This window comes from Oncorhynchus keta, chromosome 5 (genome assembly GCF_023373465.1).
Source record: "Oncorhynchus keta strain PuntledgeMale-10-30-2019 chromosome 5, Oket_V2, whole genome shotgun sequence".
Lineage (NCBI taxonomy): Eukaryota > Metazoa > Chordata > Actinopteri > Salmoniformes > Salmonidae > Oncorhynchus > Oncorhynchus keta.
The window spans coordinates 3,791,423-3,814,086 of NC_068425.1; the positions used below are offsets into that span (position 1 = coordinate 3,791,423).

Here is a 22,664-nt window from a genome sequence, read left to right on the forward strand (position 1 = left end):
ACCTAGGCTTCTTCTGTCCGTTATATGGTTCCACACCAAATCAATGGCTGTGGATGGTACTACCCACATCAGATGTAGGCCTGCCTCTCCGGACAAGCTGGAGATACCTCTCCCCACTTCGTAGGGCATGAGCCAGATCCATGCAATGCCCTATCACTGCTCGGCCAATGGGTTTAGTCTCTGCCTCAAGTTGCTGCCACTGACTGGAACGAACTGCAAAAATCACTGAAGCTGGAGATTCCCATCTCCCTCACTAGCTTTAAGAACCAGCTGTCAGAGCAGCTCACAGATCACTGCACCTGTTCATAGCCCATCTGCATTCCCATACTGTATTTATTTATTTAGCTCCTTTTGCACCACCGTATCTATACTTCCACATCCATCTTTTGCACACCTACCATTCCAGTGTTTAATTGCCATATTGTAATTACTTCGCCACCATGGCCTATTTATTGCCTTAACTCCCTTATTTGACCTTATTTGCACTCACTGTATATAGACTGTTTTCTTTCGTTCTACTGTATTATTGACTGTATGTTTTGTTCATTCCATGTGTAACTCTGTGTTGTTGTATGTGTCGAACTGCTTTGCTTTATCTTGGCCAGGTCGCAGTTGCAAATGAGAACTTGTTCTCAACTAGCCTACCTGGTTAAATAAAGGTGAAATAAATCAATTAAATAAAAATTTGTTTGAGGTCAGTAGGTCACATGACCAAGGAGCTATTTAAATGAGAAACATTGAAAAACATTGAAAATTCGTGTACAATTGCATGAGATGAAAATGGACAAATAAACGGTGCCAATATAGAAGGGTAGTCAGTGGACATTCTGAACCTCGTTTGAGTCTCGTAGATCACATGACCAAGGAGCTTTGACATTTTAAATAAGAAACTTTTAAAAAGTTGATGTAAAAACATGTGATATGAAAATGTACAAAATAAAGGGTGTGCACAATGTATAGGCCCACTGAGTGTACATTCTGAACCTTGTTTGAAGTCAGTAGGTCACATGACCAAGGAGCTATTGAAATTCAAAAATGTTAGTAAGTCATTTAAATAAGTGCAAGATATAAATCAACCAAGAAAGTGTGTGCAATGTGTGTCTAAGCCATCGGGTTAGCTAGAACCCGTTTTTAAAAGTTTTAGGAGTAATGGTTAAAAAGCGATTGAAATTCAAACAATTAGATTTGCCACTATGTTGACGGTCCCTAACTGCTCTTGGTGGACGTAACGAAATCTACAGGCGAATATCTGTTTAATATCCAACCTGAATCTCTTTACCTCGGTTCCTCCCACTGTGACTCGGGAAAGCATGCAGTTTAGGGTACAGATGAAATAGGTCTAAATGTGCAGTTTTACAGCTAATATCCTGCAATTCTACACATATTGCCATCGGATGGAGGCAAATGCTTTCTGTTTTTCATATGATAACTGATGATCATGGTAATTCGACCATGCCTGCAAATTTACCAATAAAAACGTTTTTGATGACATTGGCTAATTGAGTGACAACCAAATTTCGAAATTGCACCTTGTGTATTCTATTATTCTAACTCAACAGTAAATTGCGACCCTGAGTGAGATACAGCCTGGAATCGCTAAAAAAAAAATGTATCACACCTGGCCGTGATAGGGAGTCCCTTTGGGCGGGGCACAATTGGCCCAGCGGTGTCCGGGTTTGGCCGGGGTAGGCCGTCAGTGTTCAGATCATTTTGTGAAGTTTCAAATGTACTGTATCTGCATACACATCAGAGAGAGATTGTGTGCGCGTGTGTGTGTGTGTGTGTGCTGTTTCTGACAAAAAGAAGAGACAAGAGAATAGTTTATCTGCATGTATGCATGGACACTTGTTTATATGCATGTGTACAACAGTGAGTTTGTGTGTATGTGTTTGTTTTTTATGCTAACGTGATTCTTGTGTCATACGTTTCTTTGTTTTTGCAGCAGCAGCAGAGGTAACGGTGCATGAATTCTACATACCACTAGGCTGACAAGGCAGCTAGCATCACAAAGACTATCCACAGCTTAGAACACTAGAGAGATGAGATGCCTTGTCATCCACCCATTTTCTCTCTCTCTCTCTCTCATTTAACAATGTACATATTGCCAAAGTTTATTTGGGATAATTACAATATAAAAATGAGAATCAAAATTGTCAACGGGACAACAGTAACAACAATAACAAAGGGTCAAAATAACCAACACATTAAACAATAACAATAAGCATACAGTAGAGGACATGTGCAGGTTTATTGGTCTGTCAGACACTGTCCCTCAACTTATGGCAGGCAGCAATGTAATGCTCTGCCAACCCACAGCTCTCTGCGTCCTCCCCCAACAGAACAGGTAGCCAGCCTATCCTCATCAGAGAGGTCTTTGAAACCTTGAATAAGGGTTTCAAATTTGGGAAAATTACACTCTCTAATTGTTTTATATTTCTGACATTTTGTCAGGAAATGCAGCTCTGTCTCAGGTTCTGCTGTTGTGCAGTGGTTGCACAGGCTATCCTCTACAGGGAGACAGGTTCTGCTGTTGTGCAGTGGTTGCACAGCCTATCCTCTACAGGGAGACAGGTTTTCTTGCGTCTACCCTTCTCAATGGCAAAGCTGTGCTCACTGAGCCTGTACTTTATCAAGGTTTTGATCAGTAACCATGGTCAAATATTTAGCCACTGTGATTTAGGGCCAGATAGCAATGCATTTTGCTTTGTACTTCCCAATAAGGAATGTAGTTTTGTTTTGACTGTGTTTTAATTTGGTTTATTCTGATTGATTGGATCCCTCTCTCTCCCTTTCGTCCCACATTGTCACAGTTGGATTGTTGGATGTATCTGCTAGGTGTTGGCTAGAGTGCATGTGCCAATCCCAGAGTGGGTACATTGGGGTACATTGGCTATCGCCTAGATGGTCAGTTTGCAGTGTAGAACTACCTATAAACGATAATTACGTTCCAGCCCCCCGACCATTCACTCAAACAAAAACCGACCTGCGTCTGAATCTAGTTGCCCAAATGCCTACCCGTGGTATAAAAACTATTACATAGAGGTTATGTGTAGAAATGTTATTATTAACAAGCCTATAGCAATTACAAAGACATTGGCATGGGAAAACAGAAAAAGATCGAATATCAGCAACACCTTACCTTTTAGTGTCTGCTCTGGACGTCGTGCAAGCGTGCCTTTTGACATTACTTTCACTTTTGTAGACTACAGCGCTTTTGTAGTTTAAACTGCCACCCCCGCCCTCCTCTTCTACCTTAATGTGAACAAAAGGATACATTGAGGATACATATACATCTCGCGGAAGGAATATGATGTTATTGGAGATCTAATCCAGCGTTATAAATTGACGTAGACATTTCGAACCTCCCCGCATATAAATCAACTAGTGGACATTATAATCTAAAAATGCCTGTTTTAAATGACATTGGTGGCTGTAATTCAGAGCCGGAAAACAAGATAAATACCCTTTACACTGCGGACACTCAATGCCTACACATGGAGGCGTCGATTGCGTTAGTAACAGTTTCCGCAGGGGTGCATAATGTAATAAAAAAAACACACACGGAATTATGATTAAATATGAATGTCTTTGAATGGAAATGACTCATTTGCAGTACAAATACGCTCATGTATTTTGTATTCCATTGTTATAACCTAATTCAAAAAAAAAAAATCCCTATCGACTATGGATTATGTCATCTGTCTGGGGAGCAACTTCTCTGGTGACAGAAGTTAAAGATCTTCACATTAGTAGAGGAAGATTTGGAGTGGAGCTGCATGGGTGCTCTTTGATATCACAGCATCTACCCAAATCACTTCGAAATCATTTTAGGTTGGAGCAGCTGTGTCCATGGTAGCTCATGCATGCTCAAGGAATGACACACACACAATTCATGTGTTGCATTGTTGTTTATAGGCAGAATGGCAACATGTTGATCCATATATCTCTTTTATTGCCTACATGTGCCTGCAGTGTTTTTGGATACACCATTGCTACTGCCAGAACCAGCACCTGACTCTAGACACAATAGTGTGCACATGGTTCTCTTTCTTTTTTTTACCTGCAAAGTTTAGGGTCAATTCCTCCAACAATATCACCCCACCAGTGATTGCTGTCAATTCAAGGGAATTGATTCAGGCCTATATCTGGTTGGTAAACATAGACCACTCATTCAACTAGGCCACTGGGCTGTTCAATTCCGGTCCTGGTGGACCAAAATGCTTCTGTTTTTTTATTGCACTCACCTGGTGTCCCAGGTCTGAATCGGTCCCTGATTAGAAAGAGAAGATGAAACCCAGAAGTGATTTGGCCCTCCAGGACCAACATTGAATAGCCCTGATCGCGGCATTGCTCCAATCAAAAGACTTGAAACTCAGCCCTTCTCCTGAGCTGAAATTGCCTTCCAATCAATCATTTCTGGATTTTCTTAATCACCAGCCAAGACAGCAGTCAACCGTGTCGACTTTGTGACAAACAGTACCTACTGGGCCATGAAAAGTAGTCCATTCATACTACCATTACAATTGGTTAACGGCATTTTCACAGTCACGTTTACATTAAAATAATTCTTAACATGCAAAATGACCGACAATAATACGAGCATCCTACTCACTACACATACAACAAACAAAACAGGTAAACGTGGATTAGGTTCCATCCACCTAGGTTCTGAGCTAACCTTCCATCAATCAAAACAGTGGAGCCTGTAGTGAAGCAAAAACTTTAGTTGTCAAAACCATTCAGAAACGGGGGGGAAGCGGGTTTGCAAAACGCCATCATTATCACACATTTATACCATTTATAAAATGGTAAATATATATATATATATATATTTGACCATTTTATTTAAAAAAAATAAAAAAATATATATATACTTTTAATACAGACTATCAAAAAAATAAGTAAACGTTTACAAATGATCCAATCGCGAAGCAGAATAACTTTGCAGTGGTTTCTGATGAATTAACAATGCCATGCTGGTAACATTGACATAAAACCCAGCCCTGAAACAAAAGGTAGGCTCTGGCCATTGTCTTTCAACAAAAAAAAAAACTGGATTTCTACTGGTGAGGGTGTTTAAAAACAAAAATTAATCTCGCCCGTAATTAAAAAGCAACTCAGAGTAGCTGTGCTGATCTAGGATCCATCCCTGTCCATATACTCTTATTAATTAGGATCTAAAAAGGAAAAAGTGTCCCGAAATCAACACTCCTAATCTGAGATGCTTTATGAATACGAGCCCTGTGGAGATGATCCCAAAAATTAACAAGATATCCTGGACAGGATTTGGATCAATTACATTTCAATAAAGTCAATTCAAAAGTGATTTTTTATTAAAATAGAAAAACAAAACATTTGATTAAATAACTGTTTCTCCTTCTCTTATGTATAGAGAAATCATTGAAAAATCTAATTCAATTGTTTTTAAATCACTGAATTTGAATTTACTTCCTGAATGGATTGAAATGGAATAGACCCCAACCCCTGATATCTTATCCTAATGGTTGATGTTCACTGCAGCCGACCCATTCCGTTAGTGATCTACATTCACGTGAGAACAGAGTTAAACCAAAATTACAAGTCAGTCCAACTTCTTTAAACTTCCACTGCTTCTCCTATAGATGTATTTTTTAACTAGGGAAGTCTTTTTGAGGCCAACTTAAAAGGACTTTTCAATCAAACATTACAACTATTTCCAACAGTAGTTCACAATCAAGATGATAAAATAGAAAAGAAAGCCATAATGGTGCATTCACAAAGAAAGAAAAATGTGGGGATTCCCTTCTCTTTTTGTGGAGATTTTTCTCTCACTTCCTCATCCATTCTTCCCTAGCTCTCTGCCTCATCCTTGTTAGTTCCCTTGCTTCCTATTGCACTTCTCCATCTCTCCCTCCATCCACCCCTCCATCACACCGAATCTCTTAGGGCTTTCTTTATACACAACCATGCTCAATATAATATTATCCCACTATCAAAAAAACAAAGCAAACCCCTACCCCCATCCCACCCCATAGTCCCTTCTTTCCCTGTAAGTGTTCACTGCTGTTTCTTATCCGGGGCCTGTGAGTTCTCCGTCTTAGCTGGGGTAAGCACAGAGAGGAGGTCCAATAGAGCCCGACTGATCTGGGCCCCGAACCGGTGTGAGTCCTGAGAGAGACAAATAGGAGAGACAATGATTCGACTTGGTTTATTTCTGGGAGAAATATGATGGACAAATATGGAGAGAGAGAGACATATTTCAATGTGGCTTTACTTATTGGGAGTGGGGGTTAAAGACTTGTACACACAGAAGGGAGGGATAGATACAGTAGACAGAGAAATGGAGATGAGAGGGAGGTGGGGGTCTTTAAAAGGGCACATTCATAATGTTCAGCTGGCCATGCATGATTTGTGTCGGTTTAAAAGAGAGACAAAAATGTACCGCTTGTTTCCATTTGCTATATGCACGTTAACATCTGTCACCAATACATGTGAGTGTATAACACGCACTAACCGTCTCAGAGAAGGAGTGCTTGCAGGATACATGGTAGTTGATCATGTCCTCTCCTACGATAATGTACGACACTCCGTAGCCATCGTCTGCCACCTGGAACAGAGGTAAGAAGTGGGAAAAGTAGCAAAAAGGGTGTGTGTGTCTGCGTAGGGGTGTGTGTACTCACAGGGCCAAAGCTTCCCCAGGTAGTTGAAGTCTGGGTAGAGTGTGTGTGTGTGTGTGTGTGTGTGTGTGTGTGTGTGTGTGTGTGTGTGTGTGCCTGCGTCGTGGTGTGTGTTTACTCACAGGGCCAAAGCCTCCCCCCAGAGATATAAAGTCTGGGTGGTTCTTCATGTCAAACAGCTCCAACTGCTGAACCGGAGTCTGACTGGTGGAGAGGCGCCAGGGCTCTGACAGCACCTAGATGGACAGACACACAGAAGGATCTAGGTGTTGTCGGCGTCCTAGCAGACACTTTTAACCAAAGCGACTTAGTCACGCGTGTATACATTTTATTTTATTTTTTTAAGTATGGGTGGTCCGGGAATTGAACTCACTATCTTATTTCAGACGCGACAGGATATTAACAGAGCCTGACACACAAACACCAGGGCCTGATTAATGCAGGGGCTTACAGGGGCTGGAGTTAAGGAACCTCTTTACTTGGCAATTTGACTGTTAAGCTCAAGGGTACACCAGCAATACACTAGCCAGTCCTGAATTGAATGGGAACTGCCATCTATGGATTATATTTCTATGGTTGTTTGGAGCTGTCAAGTTTACCTTTCTCAAACTTTCAATTACAATGTGGAAAAAAAACACATTTTGGAAAGTAAATGCCTACTGCTGAAAAGAGAAACATAACATCATAACTTGAACCAATAGAATTATTTTTCTTTTTCTCAACAACTTTCAATTTTGAGCAAATAGCAGACCTGTTTTTCAAAGTAGCTTATTTCGAGATAGACTAATGCCACGTCGAGCACAGAGCCATCACCGGTGAGTAGCCTTCATCTTCATCATTGGGTGAGTCAGTGCTACTGGAAAGTTTCCTTAGTAGCCTACTGTAGCCTAGTGGAATCGGAAAGTATTCAGACCACTTCACTTTTTCCAGGTTATATTATGTTTACAGCCATGTTCTAAAATTGATTAAATTCATTGTTTTCCTCATCAATCACACACAATACCTCATAATGACAAAGCAAAAATCAGGTTTAGAAATTTTAGCAAATGCATTACAAATAAAATATTAGAAATTTACATAAGTATTCAGACCGTTTGCTATGAGACTCAAAATTGAGCTCAGGTGCATCCTGTTTCCATTGATCATCCTTGAGACGTTTCCAGAACTTGATTGGAGTTCACTTGTTGTAAATTCAATTGATTGGACATGATTTGGAAAGGCACACCCCTGTCAATATAAGGTCCCACAGTTGACAGAGCATGTCAGAGCAAAAACCAAGCTATGAGGTCGAAGGAATTGTCCATCGAGTTGAGACAGGATTGTGTCGAGGCACAGATCTGGGGAAGGGTACCAAAACATTTCTGCAACATTGAAGGTCCCCAACAACACAGTGGCCTCCATCATTCTTAAATGGAAGAAGTTTAGAACCACCAAGACTCTTCATAGAGCTGGCTGTTTGGCCAAACTGAGCAATCGGGGGAGAAGGGCCTTGGTCAGTGAGGTGACCAAGAACACAACGATCACTCTGACAGAGCGATGGGGGGAGAACCTTCCAGAAGGACAACCATCTCTGCAACAATCCACCAATCAGGCCTTTGTGGTAGAGTGGCCAGACGGAAGCCATTCCTCAGTAAAAGGCACATGACAGCCCGCTTGGAGTTTGAAAAAATGCACCTAAGGACTCTTAGACCATGAGAAAGAGTGAACTATTTCGCCTGAATGCCAAGCGTCACGTCTGGAGGAAACCTGACACCATCCTTACAGTGAAACATGGTGCTGGCAGCATCATGCTGTGTGGATGTTTTTCAGCAGCAGGGAATGAGAGACTAGTCAGGTTTGAAGGAAAAATGAACAGAGCAAAGTACAGAGAGATCCTTGATGAAAACCTGCTCCAGAGCGCTCAGGACCTCAGACTGGGGCGAAGGTTCACAGAACAACGACCCTAAGCACACAGCCAAGACAAAGCAGGAGTGGCTTTGGGACAAGTCTCTGAATGTCCTTGAGTGGCCCAGCCAGAACCTGGACTTGAACCAAATCAAACATCTCTGGGGAGATCTGAAAATAGCTGTGTAGCAATGCTCCCTGTCCAACCTGACAGTTTGAAAGAATCTGCAGAGAGGAATGGGAGAAATTCCCCAAATACAGGTTTTCCAAGCTTGTAGCGTCATACCCAAGAAGACTCGAGGCTGTAATCGCTGCCAATGGTGCTTCAACAAAGTACTGAGTAAAGGGCCTGAATACTTATGTAAATGTGATAAGTTTTGTACTTTTAATACATTTGCAAATCAATTCTAAAAACTGTTTTTGCTTTGTCGTTATGGGGCATTGTATATCGATTGATGAGGGGAAAAAACACACAATTTAATCCACTTTAGAATAAGTCTGTATCCTAATATTGTACTCTCTGTGCGCCTCTTCATTGGCCTGGCCTGGGCTATTGTTTGCATTCAAGACCAGGTCGTTTTTATTGATCTCCGTTTGTCAGTGTCAGAGTAGCCACTCATTTTGGTCATTTGTGTAGCATTAAAAAAAGATTCAGCTAATAATGTCTTATGCCATGCAAATGATGTATAACTCACATGAAATGCGTTTATCATAGGCCAATTCTTTGGGGACCCTGCTCAAAACATTTCCCCATGGGTGGAAATTCTTAAAATGCCAATTAGGGCTTCATAATAAAGGGTATTTTACTCCAACAGTAAATGTAGCCATGCACTGCTACTGAAGTTAACGAATTGCATCTTTGTGTGCTGATTTGTTTGCAGAAAATGGGGACGTGCCGGGAAGGGGGATACTGTTCTTGCTAGCAGGTTAGCACCTACCTCTGTTAGGAACGGTGACTCCACCCCCAGGTATTTAGACACCACGTACAGGCAGAAGAGGTGCCTGTCAATGCCGGACCCTGTCATGGCCAATCGGTAGAGGTTCTGGTGCTTCTCAGCAGCCAATCGGAAAAGCCGCCTGCAGTGCTCCGGCCCCTGTAATAAGATAACCTGTCTGTTAGAAGTGAGATATGATGAATTGTGATTACAGTTGATGGTAGTAGTGGGGCGAAAGAGGTTACTAAAAAAACACTAAAAAACAACTGTAATATGAGAGTGAAACCCCCATAAGAGGTTAATGTACATATTTACAGCGTGAAACTGGTTCCGCTAGAGTAGGAGATTATTATAGAGTTAATACTCATTATTTTAATGGGGATATGCTAATTACTTTTGGAGTATTTTATTTATTTAGTTGAGAATGTAGTAGTTTAACTCTGTGAGGTGCAGATAATAGAGTTAAGTGCAGTTATCCATCAGGTATGAGCAAATCTGTCATAATCCTGGAGCTATATATTGCAATTGAGATTATGACTCAAAACATTTGGTGAAAACCCATGAGACAAGTGTCAAGGTAGAGAACAGCACTTCTAAAATGAGCTAATAGGACTTAATACATGCTGAGGTAACTGGAAATAATCATTAGCTTGTTCCCGAATGTGATATTTTAACTTATTAGAATCCTATTAATGAAATGTACAGGACCAGTCAAAAACTTTGAACACACCTACTCATTCATAAAAAGGGCAGTAAAGAAGTCACTTCTCTCCAGGAAAAAACATCAGGGACAGACTAATATTCTGCAATAGGTACAGGGATTGGACTGCTGAGGACTGGGATAAAGTCACTTTCTCTGATGAATCCCCTTTCCGATTGTTTGGGGGATCCGGAAAAAAGCTTGTCCGGAGAAGACAAGGTGAGCGCTACCATCCGTCCTGTGTCATGCCAACAGTAAAGCATCCTGCATGTGTGGGGTTGCTTCTCAGCCCACTCCCTTGGCTTGCCTAAGAACACAGCCATGAATAAAGAATGGTACCAACACATCCTCCGAGAGCAACTTCTCCCAACCATCCAGGAACAGTTGGGTGACAAACAATGCCTTTTCCAGCATGATGGAGCACCTTGCCATAAGACAAAAGTGATAACCAGGCAAAAGTGATAACCAATATTTTGGGTCCATGGTCAGGAAACCCCCTGACCTTAATCCCATTGAAAATTTGTGGTAAATCCTCAAGACGAACAAAAACCCACTAATTCTGACAAACTCCAAGCATTGATTATGCAAGAATGGGCTGCCATCAGTCAGGACGTGGGCCAGAAGTTAATTAACAGCATGTCAGGGCGGATTGCAGAGGTCTTGAAAAAGAAGGGTCAACACTGCAAATATTGACTCTTTGCATCAACTTCATGTAATTGTCAATAAAAGCCTTTGACACTTATGAAATGCTTGTAATTATACTTCAGTATTCCATAGTAACACCTGACAAAAATATCTAAAGACACTGAAGCAGCAAACTTTGTGGAAGTTAAAATTTGTGTCATTCTCAAAACTTTTGGCCACGACTGGATGTCCCCAAAAAACTTGTGACAACACAGTGAACATAATGTAGGCCTACCTCTTAGGGTAACACGGGGTTACCTGCCAACTGCGAAATGGCGGCAATGATTTTGCACTGGCGCATTGCCACAGTAGAGGAAACACTGGTGTGAAGCACAAATGTCTTGCATCGCTCTCATCTCAATATCTGTGTCAAAGGGCTAATATTTTTTGGGCCTCTTGACATATGGATATTGCATATGTCAATATCCCAATTTCAATTTGAATTCAATTAATCTTACAGCCAGCCGTAAGAGTCATCAGTGTCTGAAGAAAGAATGCAAATCCCTTTGAGTGAAACCCGTTTCTTCCTAAATGACCTTATTTATACTGGAGTGAAATCTGTTTCACTAGCAAGTGTGTGAACACATTCATTCCGAAGTGAATGTGACTCCGCATCAATAACACAGTAAAACCTGTGAAATCTATTTTCACTGAGCCACTGGGAAGGTTCTAGAAGAACTTATGAGCACCATTAAAACATCCCCAATCAGTAAGCCTTACTTCTCCGCTCTCCACAGCTTTGACAAAGGCACAGCCCTCATTGGAGCAGGATCGTACAGTCTCAGTCCTCCCCTCTCGGAACAGCCGTGTCATGGAGGCCTCGTAGGTGAGGCAAAACGTCTTACGATCCTGGGAGACAAAAAAAGGTTAAGGGAACATTATTAGTATAATTATCTGAAATTATCAGTAATTCTTCTCAATGTTCATGGATGATAATAATGTTATGTTAATGTTTTTGTTTTTTCAAACCTTGTACAGCTCAGCATACTGCACAATTGTATTATACAGAAATAGACCATTTCCGTGGTAGCCTACTCAAATTCCATTCCTAGTTGCAAGATGTTGTTCTTGTAAAATAATGTTATTGTATTATGACACATTTTATTCAGTTGTAGTAGTCTAGTAATGTCAGCAACCTCTTAAACAAACACCTGTGTACTATGTAAGAGTAGGAGAGGAATGATCGTTTCCTTGTCAGAAGGAATGAAAGAGACCTTTACTCGAGGTAACTGACACCAGTGGCATGACTCAACGAGTCCCTGGTCTTTCCAAAAATTCCTAACAGTTTGACATCTTGTTTGACTAGTGAGAGGAGATAGAACTGGGGAAGATACCATGTCAAGAGGTATTAGTAGGGAGCTGGCAAGGTATATTTAGCTATAGTACTTACCCAAGACTAAAGCATGCATGGAATTCAGAGATTAAATTCAAATAAGAATGTAAAGCGGCCAAATAAATCAGCTACAGGTCTTTTTCAATGCGCTTGAGTTACAGTATATGTGGAGGAAAACTTTATGGAGGAAAACTTGGGTTAGTACCCACATCTGCCTTCTGAATGTGTCTTTCAAAGAGTAGCACCTTTACCAGGGGATTTCAAAAACTGTATTAGATTACATCATATCAATAGGGACCAGTGACTTCACTTTGAGTTCCATTTTGTAGTGTCCGCCATCTTTAGGACCGCCCATTCTGGCGCAACTAGTCTGGTCAAAGACGGCAACTAACGCCAAGATCGCACATCTAACCACACCTGGAAAACCAAGATATCTTTTGACAAGATTGAAATACTCTGTTGTGATCCATATCTCGCTCCTAGCGCCTAAACTCAGCAAACAAAATCCTCCCTCATACTATAGATGTAGCTAGCTAACATTAATGTGGCATTACTGACATAGCTACTAGCTACTACTTAGCTAGCTAACACTACCTTTTTCGGACATAAACAAACTCGCGTGAGTTGCAGCAACAGGCAGCTGCTTCGTGAAAACAAATAATGTCAGCTAGATACTAATTTAGCAACAGAAGCTAGCTAGCTTTTATTGGAAGAATTCAACATTGTGTGTGACGCACTGGGTTAGCTGCATCCCTTTCGTTTCATATGAAGTATGACGGCTGGCTCAGCTAGCTAGCTTAGCTATTGTTGGACAAATCATGCTAGCTTTCATGACATTGTCAAACTTCATAAACACTGCTCATCGGTGCACAAAACACCTTAGTTAGATGTAAAATGGTACAACTAAGACAGATTTCTTGTTTTGGCTTTGATTAATTCAGTGATTTAGGCAATGGACCGCAACGGATGACAGTCTTCTGAAGAACTTAAGAACACTTGGAATCAATAAATAGGCATAGAGGGTCTTCTCAATGTTGTGTATATATAGTGCCTTCGGAAAATATTCAGACCCCTTGACTTTTTCCACAGAAATATCACATTTACATAAGTATTCAGACCCTTTGCACCTTTGGCAGCGATTACAACCTTGCGTCTTCTTGGGTATGACGCTACAAGCTTGGCTCACCTACAATTGGGAAGTTTCTACCATTCTTATCTGCAGATCCTCTCAAGCTCTGTCAAGTTTGATGGGGAGCATTGATGCACGGCTATTTTCAGGTCTCTCCAGAGAAGTTAGATTGGGTTCAACTCCGGGCTCTGGCTGGGCCATTCAAGGACATTCAGAGACTTGCCCCAAGGCCACTCCTGCATTATCTTGGCGCTGTGCTTAGGGTCATTGTTCTGTTGGAAGGTGAACCTTCGCCCAGTCTGAGGTCCGGAGCAAGGAACTCTGTACTTTGCTCCGTTCATCTTTGCCTCGATTCTGACTGGTCTCCCAGTCCCTGCCGCTGAAAAACATCCACACAGCATGATGCTGCCACCACCACCACCATGCTTCACCATAGGGATGGTGCCAGGTTTCCTCCAGATGTGACTCTTGGCAATCAGGCCAAAGAGTTCAATCTTGGTTCATCAGACCAGAGAATCTTGTTTCTTTAGGTGCCTTTTGGCCAACTCCAAGCGGGCTGTCATGTGCCTTTTACTGAGGAGTGGCTTCCGTCTGGTCACTCTACCTTAAAAGGCCTGATTGGTGGAGTGCTGTCGAGATGGTTGTCCTTCTGGAAAATACTCCCATCTTCACCGAGGAACACTAGAGCTCTGTCAGAGTAACCATCGGGTTCTTGGTCACTTCCCTGACCAAGGCCCTTCTCCCCCAATTGCTCACTTTGGCTGGGCGGCCAGCTCTAGGAAGAGGCCTGGTAGTTCTGAATTTCTTCCATTTAAGACTGATGGAGGACATTGTGTTCTTGGGGACCTTCAATGCTGCAGACATTATTTGGTACTCTTCCCCAGATCTTGGAGCTCTACGGAGAATTCATTCGCCGTCATGACTGGGTTTTCGCTCTGATATGCACTGTCAACTGTGGGACCTGATCTAGACAGGTGTGTGCCTTCAAGGAGTATGAATACTTTCCGAACGCACTCTATGTTATAGGAATGTCCTGCTTACCCTGTAGTAAGCTAGCTGCAGAGCCAGCTGAATGAAGGACATCCCCATTAATTAACTCACCCTGTAGTAAGCTAGCTGCAGAGCCAGCTGAATGAAGGGACATCCCCTTTAACTCACCCTGTAGTAAGCTAGCCAGGCACGTGCACAGATCGAGCTCAACCAGTGCCCGAGCTCAACCAGTGCCTGAGCACCTGCCCTTTTGCCCACCTATGAAAAAGTGCCCTCGTTACCTGGTATAATTTTTTATTTTATTTAATACTTTTTACACTTTATTTAGAGACTCATTTACATTTTTTGTTTACATTTTTTAAATGTAATGCATTTCACATCAAACTAGCTAATTTCATAAGCTGCTTGAATCCCAGCAAATACCCCTCCGCCGCCCCCAAGAGCGCCAGCACCCCCAATGATCTGTGCACGGCCCTGTAGCTAGCTGCAGAGCCAACTGGTTGAAGGACATTCCCTTTAACTCACCCTGTAGTAAGCTAGCTGCAGAGCCAATTGAATGAAGGCGTCTGGGCTGGTCTTCAGCTTTTTGATGCGTCCCTTCCCAAAGTCCCTGAACGGGAAGACATGACAGTCCACATCGTCAGCTAGGGCCTGTGCCACAGACAGAGAGATGGACACCTGCTCCTGAACCTGAAGAGAGAAAGATGGAGGGGTGAGGGGAGGAAACACTTAATAAAAGCTTGTACATTTTTATTAGTTAATTTTCATTAAGACCTGGTAACTCATTGGCCAGACAATCATTTCAGACCTAGTGCCTAGTTAATCTCTCTCTGCTGATCCTCTGGTTTCCAAGTGACTCAGAACGGGACTTGACTGGAAGCCAATGGCAGGAGCGGACAAAAAAAAACAAACAGCTGGTTTTAATTGGCTGATCTCTATCCATCACCATTTAGCGCAACCCTTATAACCTCCCCATAAGTGTCTTGCATACAGGGGTCAGTATTGTTTCGGTGTTCTTGCGCAACAAAGAAAACTTGGTTAGCGTGTGCAACATGGATATTTTCTGTCTCAAAATATATATTCTTTCCAATTCACAGCTGCTTTTGTAGTATCTTCTATGAAGAGTTCAACACTTTGTTCAAACTGCCAGCCATCTCCCACAGCGATGGGTCCAACAATCTTCTCCAGTGCTTTGCAATAGTCGTAGCGTTCTACATCATTGTCATTGGTACGGAAAAGAGTGTGCTTGTACTTTTTACTGGGATAGTGTTCTGTACAACCATGACATCGTCAACTGCCTTTGATGGCGTATCTTAACGTTTTCTATTTGAAGACAGTGTATATCATAAGTTACAGGACGGCTAGCAGAGTTACGCTCGCTAGTTACTAGAATGAACAGAGATATGTTCCTACTACCTCGGGTTACGGGGAATTATTTATGTGGTGCACCATAGCAAAAATACTTTTCTGCCTCGATTTGGCCCCATGCCTCATAGTCGTGTGTTTCGCTCAGAATTGGAATTGATTATCATGTCACTCATTAAATCGACCCCCCATAAGTCCCAAACAATCCCACACCGTTACCAGGCTCTATGCGCCAGAAATTCGAGCCTGGGCACGAGGTTAGTGCGTAGTAATTCAGAGGGGTTGGGTTAAATGCGGAAGATACATTTCGGTTGAATGCATTCAGTTGTGCAACTGTCTAGCTATTCACTTTCCCTAGTAGGCTGTAAGGGTTGTTAAAGGGCGGGGGTGACACAACAGATGTGAAAGTGCCACTAAATGATTGGTTCCCAGTCTCTCCCAGTCTGACAACAACATCTGGTTGAGATCATGGGAAGTCATGGCAGAGCAAGAGAGAGCACATATTGATGGGAGGGTACTTCACCCTTTATCTAAATCTTCTTCACCATCTCAGGTATTCAATAATAAGGCCAAAGAGGACCGAGAGAGAAAGACTGCAAGAGATAAAGAAAGATAGAGAGGATACAGAAAACATAACCCATGCTTCGGTCACTTCTAGATTAGACTACTGCAATGTGCTACTCTCCAGCTACCCAGATAAAACACTAAATAAACTTCAGTTAGTGCTAAATACAGCTGCTAGATTATTGGATTGAACCCTGAAAAAATGTATCATGTGTGACTGATGGGCTTGATTTGGCCTTTATGTAGCAAAATTTGAAATGGCGTTTTTAAAAATTGGATAAAAGTAGAGACTCGGAGCTAGAAAATTGTATATTGTACACTACAGTTGAGGAACAATGGGAAAGTAATTCTGCTTTGAAAGTTGATAAACTTGTAACCCCACTTTTGAGAAAATGGACCTTGAATGTTTTGGTACTTCCTGGAGAGCTCTTCTTTGTCTACACTCATTCAGCATCGTTCACACCCACTTAAGCCTTAGCCCCACCCATCTCTTTAAGGATTCACATGTGAGGCCATGTGCTAAACATAGTGAGTACGGTAGTGTATTAAACAAACAAAGGTTTCAAGACTAAAGCCTGGTTTATACTACGTCTATCGACATGTCTGTATACAGTTTCCGCAATGACCTCATGAACTTCCTATTGTCGTCAGACATCAAACTTGTTATTATGAAAAAGTATAAATACAAAAACGTCAGGTTGCATGACATCAGCAGCCTGGTGGTCCAAAATAGCATAACTGGTGTATTTTAACACCAATAAACCAATCAGTTTAAAAATCAATTTAGCACATACTGATGGGACAGTACTTCTCCCTTTATCTCTCCGAGTTGGGCATCTCCGGCGCGGCCCACGCTTGGATTGCGTCCTACCTGACAGGTCGCTCCTACCAGGTGGCGTGGCGAGAATCTGTCTCCTCACCACGCGCTCTCACCACTGGTGTCCCCCAGGGCTCTGTTCTAGGCCCTCTCCTATTCTCGCTATACACCAAGTCACTTGGCTCTGTCATAACCTCACATGGTCTCTCCTATCATTGCTATGCAGACGACACACAATTAATCTTCTCCTTTCCCCCTTCTGATGACCAGGTGGCGAATCGCATCTCTGCATGTCTGGCAGACATATCAGTGTGGATGACGGATCACCACCTCAAGCTGAACCTCGGCAAGACGGAGCTGCTCTTCCTCCCGGGGAAGGACTGCCCGTTCCATGATCTCGCCATCACGGTTGACAATAATAATAATATAATATATGCCATTTAGCAGACGCTTTTATCCAAAGCGACTTACAGTCATGTGTGCATACATTCTACGTATGGGTGGTCCCGGGAATCGAACCCACTACCCTGGCGTTACAAGTGCCATGCTCTACCAACTGTGCTACAGAAGGACCACCTCCATTGTGTCCTCCTCCCAGAGCGCTAAGAACCTTGGCGTGATCCTGGACAACACCCTGTCGTTCTCAACTAACATCAAGGCGGTGGCCCGTTCCTGTAGGTTCATGCTCTACAACATCCGCAGAGTATGACCCTGCCTCACACAGGAAGCGGCGCAGGTCCTAATCCAGGCACTTGTCATCTCCCGTCTGGATTACTGCAACTCGCTGTTGGCTGGGCTCCCTGCCTGTGCCATTAAACCCCTACAACTCATCCAGAACGCCGCAGCCCGTCTGGTGTTCAACCTTCCCAAGTTCTCTCACGTCACCCCGCTCCTCCGCTCTCTCCACTGGCTTCCAGTTGAAGCTCGCATCCGCTACAAGACCATGGTGCTTGCCTACGGAGCTGTGAGGGGAACGGCACCTCAGTACCTCCAGGCTCTGATCAGGCCCTACACCCAAACAAGGGCACTGCGTTCATCCACCTCTGGCCTGCTCGCCTCCCTACCACTGAGGAAGTACAGTTCCCGCTGAGCCCAGTCAAAACTGTTCGCTGCTCTGGCTCCCCAATGGTGGAACACACTCCCTCACGACGCCAGGACAGCGAAGTCAATCACCACCTTCCGGAGACACCTGAAACCCCACCTCTTTAAGGAATACCTAGGATAGGATAAAGTAATCCTTCTCACCCCCCCCCCCTTAAAAGATTTAGATGCACTATTGTAAAGTGGCTGTTCCACTGGATGTCATAAGGTGAATGCACCAATTTGTAAGTCGCTCTGGATAAGAGCGTCTGCTAAATGACTTAATGTTAAATGTTATCTAAACTCAGCAAAAAAAGAAACGTCCTCTCACTGTCAACTGCGTTTATTTTCCGCAAACTTAACATGTGTATGAACATAACAAGATTCAACAACTGAGACATAAACTGAACAAGTTCCACAGACATGTGACTAACAGAAATGGAATAATGAGTCCCTGAACAAATCAAAAGTAACCGTCGGTATCTGGTGTGGCCACCAGCTGCATTAAGTACTGCAGTGCATCTCCTCCTCATGGACTGCACCAGATTTGCCAGTTCTTGCTGCGAGATGTTACCCCACTCTTCCACCAAGGCACCTGTAATTTCCCAGACATTACTGGTGGGAATGGCCCCAGCCTTCACCCTCCGATCCAACAGGTCATCAGACGTGCTCAATGGGATTGAGATCTGGACTCTTCACTGGCCATGGCAGAACACTGACATTCCTGTCTTGTAGGAAATCACACAAAGAACAAGCAGCACTTTTTGCCAGTCCTGTCTGGTCCAGCGACGGCAGGTTTGTGCCCATAGGCGACGTGGTTTCCGGTGATGTCTGGTAGGACCTGCCTTACAACAGGCCTACAAGCCCTCAGTCCAGCCTCTCTCAGCCTATTGGGGACGGTCTGAGCACTGATGGAGGTAATGTGCATTCCTGGTGTAACTCAGGCAGTTGTTGCGGCCATCCTGTACCTGGTGTGATATTCGGACGTACCGATCCTGTGCAGGTGTTGTTACACGTGGTCTGCCACTGCGAGGATGATCAGCTGTCCGTCCTGGCGCGGTCTTAGACATCTCACAGTACGGACATGCCTCCTTGCAGTATGCCTAAGGCACGTTCACGCAGATGAGCAGGGACCCTGGGCATCTTTCTTTTGGTTGTTTTTCAGAGTCAGTAGAAAGGCCTCTTTAGTGTACTAAGTTTTCATAACTGTGACCTTAATTGCCTACCGTCTGTAAGCTGTTAGTGTCTTACCGACCGTTCCACAGGTGCATGTTCATTAATTGTTTATGGTTCATTGAACAAGCATGGGAAACAATGTTTAAACTCTTTACAAGGAAGATCTGTGAAGTTATTTGGATTTTTACGAATGGTCTTTGAAAGACAGGGTCCTGAAAAAGGGACGTTTCTTTTTTTGCTGAGTTTACATTACATATTATCCAGAGTGATTTACAGTCGTGAATGCATACATTTCATACGTTTTTTTCTCCTTACTGGTCCTAATCTTCTGCCTATGTCTCAGCTCTTCTATAATAAGGCCAAAGAGGCCCGAGATAGAGAGAAAGACAGTGAGAGATCAAGAAGGATGAGAGAATGCAGAAAAACTAATCCATGCTTTTGTCACTTCTAGATTAGACTACTGCAATGCTCTACGGCTACCTGGATAAAACACTAAATAAACTTCAGTTAGTGCTAATTACAGCTGCTAGAATCCTGACTAGAGCCAACAAATGTGATCATATTACTCCAGTGCTAGCCTCTCTACACTGGCTTCCTGTTAAGGCTAGGGCTGATTTCAAGATTATACTGCTAACCTACAAAGCATTACATGCACTTGCTCCTACCCATCTCTCTGATTTGGTCCTGCCGTACATACCTACACGTACGCTATGGTCACAATACGCAGGCCTCCTTATTGTCCCTAGAATTTCTAAGCAAACAGCTGAGGGTAGGGCCTTCTCCTATTGAACTAGATTTTTGTGGAATGGTCTGCCTATACATGTGAGAGACGCAGACTCAGTCTCAACCTTTAAGTCTTTATTGAAGATTCATCTCTTCAGTAGGTCCTATGATTGAGTGCAAAGCTGAACGGCAAGGCACTGGAATGACGTACCGCCCTTGCTGTCTCTGACCTGGCCAGCTCCCATCTTTCCACTGGGATTCTCTGCCTCTGACCCTATTATAGGGGCTCGTGCGGTGAGGGACATCTTCGTGGGCTATACTTATCCTTGTCTCAGGGTAGTAAGTTGGTCTGTTGCTATCCCTCTAGTGGTGATGGGGGCTGTGCTTAGTCAAAATGGATGAGGTTATATCCTTGCCTGGTTGGCCCTGTCTGGTGGTATAGTCGGACGGGGCCCAGAGTGTCCTCCCGACCCCCGTCTCAGTATCTATGCTGCAATAGTCTATGTGCCAGGGAGCAAGGTTCAGTCTGTCCTATCTGAGATATGGCATCTGTATAAATAAATTGCGACAAGATGCATATATTTCATTCTAGTGGGAGCGGGCTCAACTGACTTTTCTGACAAGCGAATTGAAACTTAAAAAAAAAAAAATAGCTTAGTTAATTAATGAAGTGGAAAAAAGTAGCTGACTGAAAATGTGGGATGCGTCACGTCAGCTGGCACAGATCTTGCCATGAGAGTTTGCTTCCCAGGGGTTGAGTCAGGCTGAGAGCCAGGTTTGTGTTTTCTAGACAAACACTCACTAGTTAACTTTCTAAAAAAGGAATTTGTTTAAGGATGGGAAAACCCCCCCACGACACCCTGGCCTAAACCTGTTACGTGAGCGGTGTGCGTGTGTGGAAACCCCCTGTGAGTTTGAGAAGAACCACACGTCCTTCCACTTTGCATCCAGTAATATTTACATTATGATAGTTTTGATGTTTTAATGACGGCCCGGGTGAGTTAGTGGTTCAGAGAGACCGTCGGTAACTTATGACTGCTGTTAGCGGACATAGATTACATTGTAGGCTTTTTTGAAGTATTTCTTTGATTACTCAAGGTTAATGCCGTCTTATTTGGCAGGTTAGTTCTGAAGAATTCGTTGACATTGAAATTTAGCTGGCTAAAAAAGGTGAGCCACGTTCGTATGACTGGTTATCCAGAGTTGAACTGGGAGTTGAATAAAGTTACCTCACTAATTCCTCAAATCTGATTCGTAGGATACACCCCCCCTGTTCTTTCCTGGGGTTGAAAACTGTCAGAGCAAAGAAGAGGAAAGCATACTGTAGGGAGAGGAAGAAGGGGTAAGAGGAAGGAATAAGAGAATGAGCGGTACTAATAAGGGGAATTTGAGAAAGGCAAGTCCTCATGAAGCAGACAGTTTGAGAGTTGAGGCAACATGAAGGGGAAATGAGAAGAAAAAACACAGAGGGAGAGAGAGAAAACAGATGAAGAAACAGTTGGTAGTGACATAAGGTCCAGGTGAGAGAGCGAGTGCGTGAGCGAAAGAGAAAATGTCTCATCTCAGTGGGGGAGGGAACAATGTGACTCGAATAGACCTTTGAGCCTTTCTGATGTACGGAGGCACTCGTGTGTGTTCTGTTATCATTGTGAAGGCTACACTATTCTAATAAGCATAGAAATGCTGCAAGTAAGCTGGCGCATGTAATAATTAATAGGGGCAAAGTCCCCCAAAAGTCCCCGGTCATTTGGCGACCAGGCTGTGTGTGTATATTATGTACACTACCGATCAAAAGTTTGGGCACACCTACACATTCAATAATTTGTATTTTTTTGTTGTACTATTTTCTACATTATAGAATAATAGTGAAGATATCAAAACTATGAAACAACACATCATGTAGTGACCAAGAAAAAGTGTTAAAGAAATCCAAAAATATTTTATATTTGAGATTCTTCATATAGCCACCCGTTGCCTTGATGACAGCTTTGCATACGCTTGGCATTTTCTCAACCAGCTTCACCTGGAATGCTTTTCCAAAAGTCTTGAAGGAGTTCCCACATATGCTGAGCACTTGTTGGCTGATTTTCCTTCACTCTGCGGTCCAACTCATCCCAAACCATCTCAATTTGCTTGATCTTGGGGGATTGTGGAGGTCAGGTCATCTGATGCAGCACCCATCACTCTCCTTCTTGGTAAAATAGCCCTTATACAGCCTGGATGTGTGCTGGGTTATTGTCCTGTTGAAAAACAAATGACAGTCCCACTAAGCTCAAAGCAGATGGGATGGCATATCGCTGCAGAATGCTGTGGTAGCCATGCTGGTTAAGTGTGCCTTGAATTCTAACTAAATCACAGACTGTCACCAGCAAAGCACCCCCACACCGTAACACCTCCTCTTCCTCCATGCCTTACAGTGAGAAATACACATGCGGAGATCATCAGTTCACCCAAAACGCATCTCACAAAGACACGGCGGTTGGAACCAAAGATCTCAGATTTGGACTCATCAGACCAAAAGGACACATTTCCACCAGTCTAATGTCCATTGCTCGTGTTTCTTGGCCCAAGCAAGTCTCTTCTTCTTATTGGTGTCCATTGGCAGTTCTTTGCAGCAATTCGACCATG

At 43.1% G+C, this 22,664-nt stretch overlaps 2 protein-coding genes across 5 annotated transcripts in view; both read right to left on the reverse strand.

The window, feature by feature from the left end:
- LOC118384325 (uncharacterized) overlaps positions 1 to 3,764 on the reverse strand; it is a 30,256-nt gene extending 26,492 nt beyond the window's left edge. For all 3 annotated transcript variants that reach the window (XM_052518508.1, XM_035770741.2, XM_052518507.1), the window contains exon 1: positions 3,140 to 3,764. In XM_052518508.1, coding sequence (XP_052374468.1) covers positions 3,140 to 3,276 — 137 coding nt within the window. In that variant the 5' untranslated portion in view covers positions 3,277 to 3,764. The remainder of the gene's footprint in view (positions 1 to 3,139) is intronic.
- Positions 3,765 to 3,893: 129 nt separating this feature from the next.
- The window catches only part of cpt1a2b (carnitine palmitoyltransferase 1A2b), a 57,458-nt gene continuing 38,687 nt past the window's right edge, over positions 3,894 to 22,664 (reverse strand). For both annotated transcript variants that reach the window (XM_052518506.1, XM_052518505.1), the window contains exons 14-19: positions 14,837 to 15,001; positions 11,580 to 11,708; positions 9,479 to 9,634; positions 6,779 to 6,892; positions 6,494 to 6,586; positions 3,894 to 6,147 (exon numbers count right to left, since the gene is read on the reverse strand). In XM_052518506.1, the coding sequence (XP_052374466.1) occupies positions 6,037 to 6,147; positions 6,494 to 6,586; positions 6,779 to 6,892; positions 9,479 to 9,634; positions 11,580 to 11,708; positions 14,837 to 15,001 (768 nt within the window). In that variant the 3' untranslated portion in view covers positions 3,894 to 6,036. The remainder of the gene's footprint in view (positions 6,148 to 6,493; positions 6,587 to 6,778; positions 6,893 to 9,478; positions 9,635 to 11,579; positions 11,709 to 14,836; positions 15,002 to 22,664) is intronic.